Source organism: Micropterus salmoides, unplaced genomic scaffold (assembly GCF_014851395.1).
Source record: "Micropterus salmoides isolate LMB-PRFRI ecotype aquatic unplaced genomic scaffold, ASM1485139v1 Ms_hic_scaffold_5, whole genome shotgun sequence".
Classification (NCBI taxonomy): domain Eukaryota; kingdom Metazoa; phylum Chordata; class Actinopteri; order Centrarchiformes; family Centrarchidae; genus Micropterus; species Micropterus salmoides.
The window spans coordinates 21,195,447-21,210,336 of record NW_024044237.1 but is presented as its reverse complement, the minus strand read 5'-3'; the positions used below and the strand labels follow the sequence as shown (position 1 = coordinate 21,210,336).

General features: G+C 40.1%; 1 protein-coding gene across 1 annotated transcript; it reads right to left on the bottom strand.

The window, feature by feature from the left end:
• Nucleotides 1–575: 575 nt before the first annotated feature.
• Nucleotides 576–14,777, bottom strand: slc24a6a (solute carrier family 24 member 6a). Its single transcript, XM_038700092.1, has 17 exons — nucleotides 14,180–14,777; nucleotides 13,827–13,928; nucleotides 11,367–11,443; nucleotides 11,159–11,233; nucleotides 10,374–10,458; nucleotides 9,416–9,519; nucleotides 9,132–9,206; nucleotides 8,392–8,417; nucleotides 8,211–8,264; nucleotides 7,968–8,104; nucleotides 7,525–7,694; nucleotides 5,605–5,872; nucleotides 4,373–4,539; nucleotides 3,232–3,346; nucleotides 2,688–2,800; nucleotides 1,666–1,731; nucleotides 576–1,436 (listed from the first exon to the last, which is right to left on the bottom strand). The coding sequence occupies exons 1-17, from the start codon at nucleotides 14,286–14,288 to the stop codon at nucleotides 1,326–1,328; spliced, it is 1,854 nt and encodes a 617-aa protein (XP_038556020.1). The 5' UTR covers nucleotides 14,289–14,777; the 3' UTR covers nucleotides 576–1,325.
• Nucleotides 14,778–14,890: the final 113 nt, after the last annotated feature.

Below are 14,890 nucleotides of genomic sequence, written 5' to 3'. Positions count from 1 at the left end.
CAGGGACAAAAGGTTCATCTGAAGATTCTGTTGTATTATTAACAAGTCTGTTTAATCTCAGGAGGAACGACAATCTTCGAGGCAGTATGCACCACCTACACCAGGAAGTCAACAGATTTTCATGTCTCACTGATCAGCTCCTCTACTCCTTTTAAAGGTGTGTTTAACAGTGAAATAGCTGCTGTGCAAACTGGACTGAGTGAAAACTTAAAGCCTAAAGGACTCAATGGTAGACATGAAGAGAAATCGTGCCATAACTTAAAATGAGATTGCATCACATTAACGTGTCTGGAGTTTATATTAAATATATTTTAAATGATTATGTAATTGTGTTGAGCTCCTGCAGGTGAACTGCTCCTGGCAGTGAACAATGCTAAATAAATGCATTCTTCTTCATTTGCATAATTCAACAGAACTCTTTTGGAAAATTGTTGAAATGTAGACTTTTTCACTTTTTGTAGACATTTGATTCCTCATATGTTGCTCTAATTCTCGCCACATGTACTCATTTCAAGTGCATGTGAAGATCATAATGAGGCTTTGGATGAGCATTAGACAGCCAGAGAAACCTCACAGAGCAAAATGTTTTATTATTGCACTCAACAACATACACTCAAGGACTCTCTCCAAACACAGATGTTCAAAAACACCTTGTAGCATACAGTCGCCTTTGTTCCAGCTCATAAACTGTGCTGAGAAGCTTATAGGAAAAAGGGTAGGAGGGTATGGGGCTACATCATGTACAAGGCCAGGACAACAGTGGCTTAGTGCAATTATCTGGAGCGTGATGATCAGCCATGCTATGTTGTTCACAACTACACACACCAAGGCGTGATTAAAACATGACATTAAACTTGACATAAAATATCTGCACGCACTGAGAAGCAACTACATAATCTTACATGTATAATCATCTGGCCATTGAGGTTACTTGTGGCAGTCGTAAAGTATTAATAAGTAAATGAACACACTTTGGGGTTTCTTGTACAATAGTCTTGGTTTCAGAAAACAAATGCAATACTTGTATTGTTGTGAGACATAGTGCATTATCAGTTTTATTTCACAAAATCGGAGGTGCCCGGTACAAAACTATGTAAAATTCTCATTTATCAAAGGTAAACAATGCAGCTTTCGGGAAGCTGTGTTGCAGAAACGCTGCTCGAACATGTACAGCCACCGTGTACTGAAACAAAAATTCATCTATCTGTACATTTGATTAATAATGGCAGCAGTGAAGGTGGAAAAGGAGTAGGACCACTTGTTTGTGCGTCCTTTTGTATGACTATGTGCGTGGGGGAGTGTGTGTGTGTGTGTGTGTTTGTCCTCTATAGCCTCTCAAAGCCGACGGAGCAGAGGAGAAAGATGGCGTAAAGCAGAATGAGAGTGAGTCCCAGCCTACGGTCCAACCTCCAGGAGTTCAGATGGACACACAGGACCTGGGGAGGCATGGACAGAAATAGAGGGAGTTTTTAATTTCCTGTTGCACGGCTCTAAACATTATCACATACTTCCCTGAGTCTAAAAAAGGGCTCTCAGGCCTCGACAGGAAGAAGATAAAATGAAAATCAGAGTTGAAGGAAAACAGGTGGTTGATGTTGGTGCAGACTTTATTTACTTATATAATTAGATAGATTCATTAACTTTAAAAAAGACAGAACTACTCACAGTAAGTACGACCGAGGCCAACAGCAGAATCACCGAGTACACCAGGCCTTTGCTGTTGATTGTCACCTAGAAACCAGAGATGACAAAGCATTAACATGTTTTAAAATCACTTTATATAAAATACCTTATGCCTTATGTCCTACAAAGTTCATTCAGTTTAGTCAAGGAGAGGTTTTATACTTAAATGCAGAAATATACATCATTACAGCCCCTGAGCGCATTCATGTATACTCCTAACTCTTCTATCTTTTACAGAAATATCCAAATGGTATTTTGGTCGGCACTTTCATTATATATCAGCATGTAGTCAAGAGGTGACAGGAAACAAGGGGAGCTATTGCTATTGTACTTTTTTTTGTAGAACATGCAGAAAATGTGACCAAATTATGGTGGAAATGTTTTTAATTCATGCAAAATTCAGGCAGCAGGTGGCAATTCAAAATGTAAAACTATAACAGAATCTAATGCAAAAAGGCATTCTGTGTTGCTTTCAGATATGTTTCTCCTATAAATCAGCTTTTCGCATGTAATATCATCCCTGCTGAGTCAGTACACAGGAGTCTTCCCTCCTCTTTGTCATGTTCACTGGGAGAGAATGGAAAACTGTGTCAAGAAGATGTTAAAGTCACTTTTTGCTTAATAATAAATAAATAAGTGCAAATAAACCTTTCTCAAAGCATTTTCATTTGTTATTTAACAGAAAAAAACAATCTTACCGGATCTGCACAAATCATATAGGGAACCCATTTTGGTTTCAAAATAGCGAAAGGTGAGGTGTTTGCATGCCTGTTAAATAATTTTCCAGAACAACATAAGATTTTCCAGGACATTTTACTTTGGCTCTCATTTTCCAGGTTTTTTCCATGACTGTAAAATTTCTAGGTTTTCCAGGACGCGTGGGAACGCTGACTTATGTTATAGGCTCAAAAGGCGAAAGTTCCACTCAGATAAAAATGTGTTTTTAGGGTCATGGGTCAAGTCGGCTGTATGAGATATTAGGCAGAGAAAACAGCAGGTGTTACCACTGATCCATAGCTGACTACAATAGTCCTCAGCGCCCAGGGGAAGCCCAGGCCCAGCAGCACATCAAAGACATTACTGCCGATGGAGTTGGACACAGCCATGTCGCCCATCCCTGCAATGTTTGACATACGCACAAATACAAAATGGAATTCATGAGACAATATGTAGAGCATATGACAGACATCCAGTCAAACACATATAACTACTTAGGTGCACTAACTGGCTCATTTAGTTTATCCCGATCTTTTCATGACAAAACTATCAAACACTGATGAGTTTTTCCTCTGATGAGGCTGTGAAATTCGGTTGAAAGCTCCAGAAAAGGCTATTAAGTGCCCCTTGAGTGAAGAGTGTTTTGTCAAACCAGTTTTTTCCATGGTCGAGAAGGAACCACTCATTATTCTGATTTAATTTTGTAACATACTAAAATGTGCAAAGAATGTTTTTTTATCAACAGTGTAAATATGTGTTGAGACAGGTTAAACACACACACACACACACACACACACACACACACACACACACACACACACACACACACACCTTGTCGGGCGACAATGAGGCTGGCCATACAGTCAGGGACACTGGTGCCGGCTGCCAGAAAAGTGATGCCCATGATGACTTCTGGGATTCCAAGTGTGTAACTGATTATGGTCACCTGGACAGAAATACAGAGGAAAGAGTCTGTGTGTGTGTGTGTGTGGGGGGGTATGATACATTCATAATATCTATGCTATTATGTTGCCAAATAATTACCAGAAGACTGTAGCGTTCCACTGTCAAACATCTGTTGAAGTAAACTAACCGGTGATCCTTATAATAATTTATTTTCCCTTGACATACTAAATAAATAATATAATATTATTATTCCCCCACAGCTATTAGTCTCTTTATAAAAAAGATCCAAATATTAGTAGAAAAAAGTTAAATAATTACATTTTCATGGTGTGCATTCTTGTTTATTCACTGTGGCCAAAGAAATGATGAATAACGCAGCGGTTTCCTTACTCAGACAAGCTTACAAGACAAGTTATTTGTGATGCTATGAATATATGCAATTCAAAGATATTGCTGCATTTTCATAACTGTTTTGGTGGCAGCTGTCCGGATATGGTACCGTTATAAAGGCAGTTGGGACAGAGCTGTTGGTCTGTGACGTGCAGGCGTAGAGGCAGATCTGCGTACGAGTGTATGTTCAGTCACACGTCATACTTCTTCCCTTGCTTCTGACAACATCAAGCTCGCTCTAGCCTGCACGCTCTCACATAGGGGGAATTTTGGCTCTAGATGCCACGAAAACACTTGTATGATCAATTTAGTTTTTAGAAATTCTGAATTTGAAAATGAAAACACAAATATTTTTACTCTGTTTTTCTTTTTTTTCTCCATACTTATCCAGGCCTGGAAATGACTAAAATCAAATTTCACATTTCTGCCAAGATGGCATCCTCAAATATATAGTTTTGTCCACAGCCCTAAGATATTCAGTTTATTGTCATAGAGGATTAAAGAAACCAGGAAATATTGACATTTATGAAGCTGAAATCAGAGAAATGTAATTTTTTTTCTTAAAAAATGACTCGCACCAATTAATTGATTATCAAAATAGTTGCTGATTTATTTAACAGATGACAACTAATTGATTAATTGTTGCATCTCTAATGTGTGTGTGTGTGTTCCGTACCATCCAGACCATGAGGTAGGAGAAGATGGCTATCCAGAGCGTGGAGGACAGGAAGGTGAGCAGGTACCAGCTCTCCCACCGCGGCAGGCTGCAGTCGGGGATGGTGCAGTGAAGCAGGACGCTCAGGGGCCAAGAGAGCAGCCACTTCAGGCGCACACACCAACCATCTGAGGACATTATGACAACACAACACACGCACATGCGCGCGCGCACACACACACACACACACACACACACACACACACAGTATTAGTAGTAACACTGGAAAACATTAGAAGTAGGTGCTACAGTAGCATCAGTGACAAAGCAGTGCCAATATGAAGTTTTAGAAAAAATCATGCCAACAAGATGACTTGTCCTGTGGTCAGGTGCATAAATATAGCTTAAGTCTAAGGTCCAAATTGTTGTCAGTTACAGCCAAAGGTATTTTATTATCTTTAGTTAGATATTCGGCACATTAAAAAGTGCAGGTAAAGAAAACATTATTCTTTTGACCTTCACCTTTTTAGTGATCCTTTCCTAATCTTGCTCTTTGCGCTTTCAAAATAAAAGCATTATATTCCTCCTAACAGACATGTTTCCAGGTGGAGAAGACTTACTTCTTGTGCCAATTGGTTTAACTGTTTTTCTGGTAAATTTGCCTCTTTTCTATCAAGAGTATCAAGCCCAATAAGGTGTTTCCACCACAAGGAGACACAGGAACTTTATCTGTGTTTTGACCAAAGGAATCTAAAATTAGTTCCTGATGCCAAAAAAAAGTTCATGTTAATTTTTTTTAAATCTGCCATCAGTCTAATTTGCCTCATCTCCACGGTTCAGTGCAAATGCAAACACATTTTAGTTACTAGTTTAGTTCCTTTTCTTCTGTGGTTTCTGGAACTATTTGATCGGTGAACAGGTAAACTTCAGCAACAATAGCAGGTTTTATGTAAATCTGCTGTACATGTGAAGTCTAACAGATTTCTCTTTAGTTGTAATGTCCGCGTGAGTTTCAGAGGTTCTGTTCCACAGATTTTTTCGCTAGTTGTTATTTTATATTCAGTTATCTAATATTCAGTTTGTTAGTCAGAAAAACATGACTTCTGTGGCCCTTATTTTTATTATTATTCAATTAAAAAAAACATAAATAGATTTCTTTCTTAAGATATAATGTAATTTAGCTCAAAGAGTTCCTTGTGCTACTAAAACCCCGTTCTGCCTCTGCATGAGTGTCTGCTTCATTCACTGCTCACCTGGCAGGATGAAGGGTTTGAAAGGTGAGTTATCCTCCTCTCCTTCCTCCTGCTCTTCCTCCTCTTCCTCTTCCTCTTTAGGCTGTGCTCCCCCACCTGTCTCCCCCTCCATCTCTTTACCCCTCTCTCTCTCTCCCTCCAGCGGCTGAGTGTCTCCCTCTGCCAGCGTCCTGTTCTCCCTCCCCCATGCCCCGTTAGCACCCACACTTTCCTCCCCTGAAGCTCCCCCCTCCTCCGGGCCAACTCGAGCACGAATCAGCCTCTGCCTCTGCGGGTGGTGGAGGGAAGTGGGGAAGGAGAGAAGGAAATGAAAGAAGGAGGAAACAAAATGACACAAGAAAAACTGCAGCAAGCTTGTGGAAATGAGTTCCTCCGGCTGTAGCTACCAATATGAGAACAGGCAGGAGGAGTAATTAGGCAGCCAGACATATCCTCACATTCACCAGAGGGGATTTGGAAAGCAGTGATCAGGGGAATGGCACAAAGCAGGGGTAGCATCGGCTGTCGCACTTTAATTTGGCACTGGAAATGGCAAGCACGCATGCAGGAGAGCCGAGAGAATGGGGAAGCAGATTTGGAGATTGAGTTGCTTTAGAGTCTGGGATAATATTATGCAGCAAGCAGCAGTATGTTTCTTTGTGAGCTTATTAGAGGATGTCAATCTAACAGTATCTGTCTGTCCACCTGCAATCGAATATAAAACCTGTGCTGTTGGTAGTAACTTACTATTGATTACCAAATGTAACAAATAAATATGTCATCAACAAATACTAATAACCAAACACAAATAACAGGCACCACCAAGTTGAAATGACAGCCTCTTAACTGAAAGGGACTTTTCTTCCAGCACAAATGGAGCTAAAGCTAAGGAATGTCTGATAATGGCAGATTGTGGGAGGATTGAAAGAAAATAACCTCTACGATTCTGTACAGCAAAAACCATAAACAACAGTCTCAATCCAGGTTGAAGGAAAGGTTTATCTTAATTTTAACACTAGCACTAATAATACCAGTGAAGTGACACATTAGTCACAATTCGTTTCTATTATGGTCTTGTCTGTTTAGCTGAAGCTAAACTGGTTCACATTGACAGTAAAAAGTAGCTCAAATTTGTTGTATCTTTACATAAACTTCAAAAGATTACTCTTTTATTCTCAGTGTGAACCTGTTTACCTTCAGTTGAAATTTTGGGTTTAAATGCAACTGGAGCTGGTCATAAGTTCATTAGTTATAATATAATAGAGTGTTGATGATTTACACATCACTAGTTCTTACATAAAGACGATTACAAAATATTTACACCCAATTACTACCGTGTAACTGCTACGTAACTAAGTTATCGGTAACTGAACTAACTGACTTAGCTAACATCGTAGAGCGAAGAGTGGAAGAGGAGATATTAAAAAATTAACATATCTGACCTAAAATGCTGTTTAATAATGTAAAATGGGACGATTTTAAATGTCACAAAAAAATAACGCATCACCTCAAATGACCAAACGTTATGCTAATAACAATAATTTAGCATAATCAGATATTTCCCACTCCTTGTAAACTGCATCAATACGTCAATGTTTACATATACTTATAACAAAGTAAAGCCCCTCAAACAGAACTGTTGTTTGTTTGTTACATCTTGTGATGCTATAGTGACTTCTTTAAGTTGTAAAGTTAATAGTGCAACCCAATTAAGTAACGTTAAATCACAAGTTTGGAACTAGCTAGTAGACCTAAGAACTTAGGGAGGACTTTGCTGGTGGAACCAAAGGTGAGTACAGTGATTGTTCATTATAGTTACGGTAATTTTACTCATATTTCTCTGTTAAAATGTTTAAATACACATTTAAATACCCACCAAGCAAGCCGAAAAACCAAGGGGGGTTTGATGTTATGTGATGGGTGCGAGGTAATGCAGTGTACCTCATTGATAATCATGCGTCCTGCCATGCGCAGGCGGGTGAAGGGGGGAAAATGTGAGGTGATGAGAAGGCGGAGGCTTGCCTCTGAGAAGGAGAGCTGGTGGGGGTGCAGGTTAAGCATCTCATCCACCATCACCACCCCTGAATCCTGTCCGGCCACCACGCACGAATCTGGGGAAAATGAGGGGATAAAAGTGGAAAGGAGAGGATTTAATAAGACAAAGAGGACAGAGTGACACAGAGAAAAAGTGGAGAAAGAAATCTTGTCCATCAAAGTGGTCCAGTTCTATTTCAGCCTGTTGGAAATCCACAGGGGAACAGAAATGGGTTTGACTGGCAGCCTAAACTGTGTCACTGGCTCCCCTGAACGCTGCTCAGAGACTGAGGGAACTTTTTAAAGTTTTGGATGTACACATGCATGCGCACAAACACAAGCTCCTACACCTGGTTTCAGCGGTACCATGTCGTTGTCACAGTCTCCAACGCTTCCGACAGCAGTCGTCCGTCGCAGACTGCCCAGACACGGCTGACCCGCCCTCCCGCAGTGTCTCTCTACCAGGCTACACAGAGATCTGTTGAACCTACACAAGAGACAACACACACACAAAGACAGTGTATCTTTAGTGGATAGAGAGTGTGTGGTGCCCATACAGGGTGGAAATGTGAGATGGGGAGAAATAGACCCACTTCATGATGATTATGTAGATTCCGTACATAGAGATCAGGATGATGGTCTCCCACCTGAAACATGCACACAAACACCAACGCAGATTCATACAAAACCAGACTGAACACAATAACAGTCTGATCTGATATCCAACAACAACAGAGGCTGCTGTGTTGTACAAAAGTTTCATTACAGTCTTACCACATGACTTTTTCATCATAGATCACCTGCAAATAAAATTAAAATATACTTTAATTTAATCTCAAAAATTCACTTTTTACATGTCTTATCAAAGGAACATAAACAATGATTGATAAGCTAATATTGGCCAATATGTTGACTAGTAGTAGTTCATCCCAGATATATTGGTGTCTGCAATTAAGTCCAATTGATGCAGAAACTGCAGTACAGGAATGCAAAACATGCTTGAGAACTTACAGTTTGTCCACCAGAGAGAAGGGACAAGTTTATTTTGGACTTGTGAAATGTTCTGCTCTGTATAAATCTCAAAACTCATTTAAGGGATCCTAAACATTTTTGTTTTGTCTTTATTCAAAAATTTAATGACTGAGGGAACTGGCTAATGAATAAATATTGCCATGACCAATCTAGTATCGTTCAAGCAGTAATATTGTCTGAAGTGAGGAGTTGCTCCCTGCTGGTAACAATATATGCTGTATATTTGTTTATGATATTGTAAATGTAGGTGTTACAGTAAAAATTACAATGGACATTTTTTTTACTCCAACTTGCACATAGGTGTAAAGCAAAGTGACTTCCTTTCTCCAATAGTTCAGCCAATGATACACTATTATTTAGCTTTAGCTTATTTAGCAATATTGTTGCTTCACACTGACCAGTCTACAATACAAAATGAACAACATGCTAAACAGGAAAAAGAGTCCAGTGCGAGCGGTATGTTTTACTGGAGATTTTCTCACCAGGATAAGCACCAATATGGACAGGATGTAGAAGACAGCATCGCGAAACAAAGGCCACCAGCTCAGAGAGATGGGCTGGAGAGAGAAGACACACATAGGACATTTTTATTAGCTGAATCAAACAAATTGCGTGGGATGTAATCCAGAAAGTTTTACAAAAACAAAAAAAATCTATTTGCTTTAATGTTTAATGACTTTCTATTGTGTCATTTGTCGTCTTCTAGTTCAGAAAAGCTGAGGTTAGTCCTCCTTTTCTGCTTATGTCCTGACCACAGTGTTTGTACCTGTCCGGAGAAGATGCCACAGATGCCGATGATGACCAGGATGTTAAAGACAGCTGATCCTACGATAGTTCCCACACCCACGTCTCCCTTTGTGATGAATACCCCTAAAAACAGAGAACAAGAAAGAGTGAGTCATAAATCATCCCCAAAAATTAATTTAATCTGACAATGTGCAGGAAATGATGGATTGTCTCACCCATAAATTCAAGTGCACAGAGTTCTCTCTCCTCTGAACAAAGACATGGGCTGGGCAAATATCTTCTATCTTATGCTGCTGATTGTGTAATATTTGCTGCGGATTGCCTAAAGTCACTCCAATACATATCAAAGCCAGCCTTTTTTCCCTTTGTGAATAAAATATATTACTTTAGAGCCGATACATGAAGAAAAGTTCCTAAGCTACATGGATTTAGAAGCAAAGTTTTCATTCTTACAAATCACAGTAATACATCTGTTTCAAGGTAATTTTAACATGTGTGCAATGGTTTCTATCTGGGCCACAGTCTCCAAAGAATGGTCTTCTTCTGTCTTAAATTTCAACCAGGAAACTTTTATCTTATTGGTGCCAATGCCTAGATTTTTAATATTCCCAATTTTTTTATTCTTTTCTAGTGAAAGCATATTTTTCCATCTGAATCCACATTTACTGAAACCTTGACTGCTTTGTGAAAAACAAAAACAAAACAAAAAAGCTTGTGAGAACATCTCGGCCACAGAGGTAATTTGCCAGCTCACTGGCAAACCATCGATTTAATGAAACGCACTCTTCTTGATGTAGTAGTTCATGTCTGCTTAGTGCTTGAAAGTGGTAAATCAGTGCTTCTGCCTACAAACACTTGACTCTTCTGTCGTAATCTGGTGAAGATGCATATGATTGCAGATAAGTGGAGTGCTGATGGAGCAATCACTGGGCTAACACATTGGAGAGAGTAATTGATTAGACAGGTGTCATACTGACCAATCAAAGAGGTGAAGAGCTCGGGGGCGGAGCTCCCAGCTGCCATGAAGGTTGCCCCCGCAACATCCTGACTGAGCTGAAGATTCTAGTGGACAGAAGTAGAGGAGTTTAAACAGATTAAAGGATAAGATGCTGATACTCCATATTATTTTTTGATTTATGCCACTAGAGTGCTGTATGTGTGTCCAAAGCCTGATATAAGCACAGACCTCCAATGTTGTCCAAAAACTATAAAAAAGTTTTAGTTTTTTTTTTTGAGTCAATCCCACATTGCTGTATATAGTCACTAGTGCGGCAAATGTGTATTAATCTCTAACTAAAATTAGTCCCCAAAAAATGCACTGTTTACTCCTGGTCTGAATAATGTTTTCTAGAAAATACAGAGCCCAGTTATTTTAAGAAACAGTTTTACTTAAACAATTTAGTTATAATATAATATTAAAGATTTCAGTCAAAACAAATGTGCTTGGGGACGAGGGCCACAGACTGTGAAGTCAGAAAGTACTGAAAGATGGACTAATGCTTTGTTGGTTTACATCTTTTTGTGGGAAATACAGAGTGTAGGAAAAACCAAGAACTCCATCCTTATCCTTTAAAAAGGTTGGAGGTAAAGAAAATAAACAGATGCTTTGATAAAACCCCCAGTTAACACCCGGTGAACAGAAAGAGAACATCAGCTATCAACTTGCAGACAAAAAATCTGGTTGATTTTTAACTCAGAAACTGTCCTTTATGTCGTACATGATTTTATTTTCAACCATGTCAGATATGCCTTTAGTTCATACCTCTGATACTTTTTCCAGTGATGGAACAAAGTAAACATCGCACACGATGGCCAGCGCATGAAACATGTAGATAGCCTGTGAAATCCAGGAGACATGTTATTGGCCACATGGGAGACATGTAATATCTGCATCTGTTTGAAAATTTAATGCAACAAAATGAAGCTTCTTTCATCTCAAATTCTGGCTTTCAGGCAGAGCCGGTACTCACACAGAGAGCATGAAGGAGAACAGCTCCCTGTCTCCTCTGCTCCTGAGTAAAGATGTCTTCAGGAAAATCACTGACACCTGAAGAAGAAATGGACAGAGAGAAATCTTATGAAATATAAAATTAGGGAAACTGGAGTTGAAACAATTAGCACATTAATAATTATATAAATATATAATAATAATTAGTCAATCCACAGAAAAATTAATCTACTAGTATTCTTATAGTCAACTAATCATTTTTAAAAATTGGCTGCTATTCTGTCTCTTCGTTGGTTCCCTGTCATTTGATTTTAAAAGGAGTGATTTTAATACAAGGTATTACATGGTCATGCACCTCTGTATTTAAAGGGGTTGCTGTGCCCTTTGACCTCTGAGATGAGTTTCAAGTATTCAGAGCAGGGACAAGGCTGAAAGCTAAAGGTGACCGTGCTTTCCCTGTTGTTTCTCTTCGACTTTGGAACAGCCTCCCACAAAAGTTTCAGAGACGTCAAATCTGTGTGCATCTTTTAAAAATCATCTTTTTCTTGATTTTATAACCTCATGTTGTGGGTTGTATACTTTTTTTCTTTTGAAATCTCCTGTAAAGCACAAGACAGGGATAATTGCATTGGTCAACACTTCAACTGGCATTCTATTGGTTGGGGAGTTTTGACAGGGTTACTGCACAAACCATCCGTTTCACGTTTCACGAGCGCACAGAGGCAGCCTGACTGAGAGAGAAAGGGCTGAAGCTAGAGTGCAGGAAATCTGTGCAAGCAACAATATATCTGAATGCAAGCACACAGTTTTAGCAGAAGTAGAGCAAGTCTAAGCGTCGCTTTGACTGCGAGGGCAGGAATTTGAGGATTGAAGGACCACGCTAAAAAAAAGGGGAAAAGCCCCATACCGTTGCAAATACTGATATGAAATATGTTGAATAATGTATGCATGCTTTCTGCTTGTTATGTCTCATATGCTTGTAAACTGAATCTCTTTGGGTTTTGGACTGTGACAGACAAAACAAATAATTTGATGACATTCCTTGGGCTTCAGGAAATTGTGATTGCCATTTTAGAATCAGCAGATTAATCAATAAGTTATTTGTAGCTCTACCCTTAACCTCCAGTCACTTGTTTGTTCAGGTTTGAAATGTGTTTGCAACACGGGCTGGGATGACTTAATGTTAAAGTGGTGCACCAGTCATGCGACTAAACCAGTTAAGTTGCAATATAATTGAGGTTTTCTTTGAAATCACGCCTCATGTAACTTCATGCCAGCTCCACCCAGGTATTTACATTATCACTGACATTCTTTTCCAACTCTTTACAAAAGCCAGCGGTTCTTTTAATGTCAACCTTCAGCGGCATCTAATGTGGCTGAGTTAAACAATGCATCAGTCACCCTCTTTCCAGCTGCAAGCGAGTGTTTTGCTAGACTGCACTGTCTTGCACATGTGCTCAAATAAATGCCATGACTCACTGAAGAAAAAAAAAGAAGCTTTCATTATAAGGCAGTAACAAGACAATAATCTGGAAAGCTGTCTCCCAGGTGACTTTCCCCACAAGGTTTAATGATTTAATTTTGAGTGAGGATTTATAAAACCTCCACTGAGGATGAAGGTCACAAACAGCAGAGGGAAACATGCATGTGGGAATAAGATCCTTCACAGAGGCAACATTTTGCAGTTAGTCAGTTTAAAGCATAGGTTTAAAACGAGTCACGTGTAGGGATGAAGACACAGATATGGTGTGACAACGTGTCACGTGATTTTTTCCCCCCTCCGACTCTCTGATCAAACAGTATATTTTTTATCATCAATAACAAGATGATGCTCTTGAAAACACCAAAATGGTAATTGGGAGTAAAACATCTTTGAAGCCTTGAATTTAATCTGTACTGTGTTTCCCTGAGGCAGTACGTTTTGTTCTAGTTCAGTATATGTAGCTCAATATATTCTCTGTAATTAGCTACAAAGTCTCTTCATCTCGCATCAGACTGCGAGATGCTGTCAGTGCTTCTCTCTCAATGAGAGAACTGCTGATGAGAGGCTACTAATCAGCAGGTCATTATGACAGGGCCACACGCCATCCAACCACAAACTCAGCATTCAGTTTCCTAGCAACCGGGTCCCTCAAAGGCCTAACTGTGTTTAAACATCTAGATGTGACAGAGTTTGAAGAAATTAAGAATGAGGTGGACTGGGGAGGAAGATCGGTGAACAGGAGGAGATAGACTTGGATTAAAACAGATTAATAGAGATGGGACCTTGTATACTTCATACACAAAATACACACACACATACACCGCAGTGACTTAGATTCTTTACTGCATGAATATCCAAACCCAAAATCAAATATATTGGTGTGACCATTAATTTTCTACTTTCATAAGGCAGAAAACATTCTCTCTCCTGTCTCATACAAACACACACACACACACACACAAACACATATAGGCCTACACACACCATAAAATGTCTCACCTGATTTAGAAATGCTGCCAGTCTGGTTGTTGTCTTCTTTTTGCTGGATGAGCTCTCTCTTGGACAAGGAGATGTCACGATACACAGTGGTTCCATGGGAGACTAACAGGAGGGATTGGCATATAAATATACACTACTGATAAAATATGAACTCTGTAGGTAGGGTATAGCCTATCTGAGTGTTTGTGAAATGCGGAAAGTTCAGCATAACCTTTACCTAACTTTATATTTCTTTTTGCTTTTGGTAAAATACTCTTACAGGTTGACATCATCAGTTAGGCTATTATTACTGTAATCGTACATTTAAATAATAGGCTATGATTTGCATTGTTGGACACAGACTTGAGAAGCACCTGTAACATCATTGAGGTGAAAGACCCAGGCGGCTGCGAGCAGACCGACTCCACAGACGCAGAACCGGGCGAGCAGCCGCGTCTGCCTCGGTCTCCTCGGTGCCTTCATCCCGCCGCCGCTCGCCGGCTCTCCGCTCAGAACATGTCGCCACCGCCGCTGCTGCTCCTCACACAGCCGCTACGGTGCCCCGCTTACAGGCTGGATCAAACGGGCCTGTTGCTCTCGTTATCTCTGATGTTTATCGTCTTTCAACTGTTGTAGCTTACAGCTTTCGGCTCCATCCACGATACAAGAGGGTGCTTTCATAGGCTCGGCCTGTCATCAGCATCTCAGCACCGGCGCAGCATCCATAAGCTCCAACTCCAGCAGACACGCAAAGACAATGAATCATCTGCCAGCAACTATACACACACACAAACAATAAACATCCCTCGATTCAATCGGTCCTCACGTCCCTCCACCTCTGAATAGGATCCCCCCCCCCCTTTTTTTTTGATCTTCCGTCTGGAAGAGGGTGTTTTCCTGAAGCCACAGACCGCCAGGGAGCGCCTTCAGCTGGGCGGGGCGACAGGCAGCACGGGAAGGCACGGAGGGTACTGGTGCATGTAATTCAAAACGTGAAATGTTTTATAACGTTGTAGTGCAGCTGGGACACCAACCCCCCCCCCCCCCTTATCATGATAATTATGGGTTAAGTAATGGTCTTACTG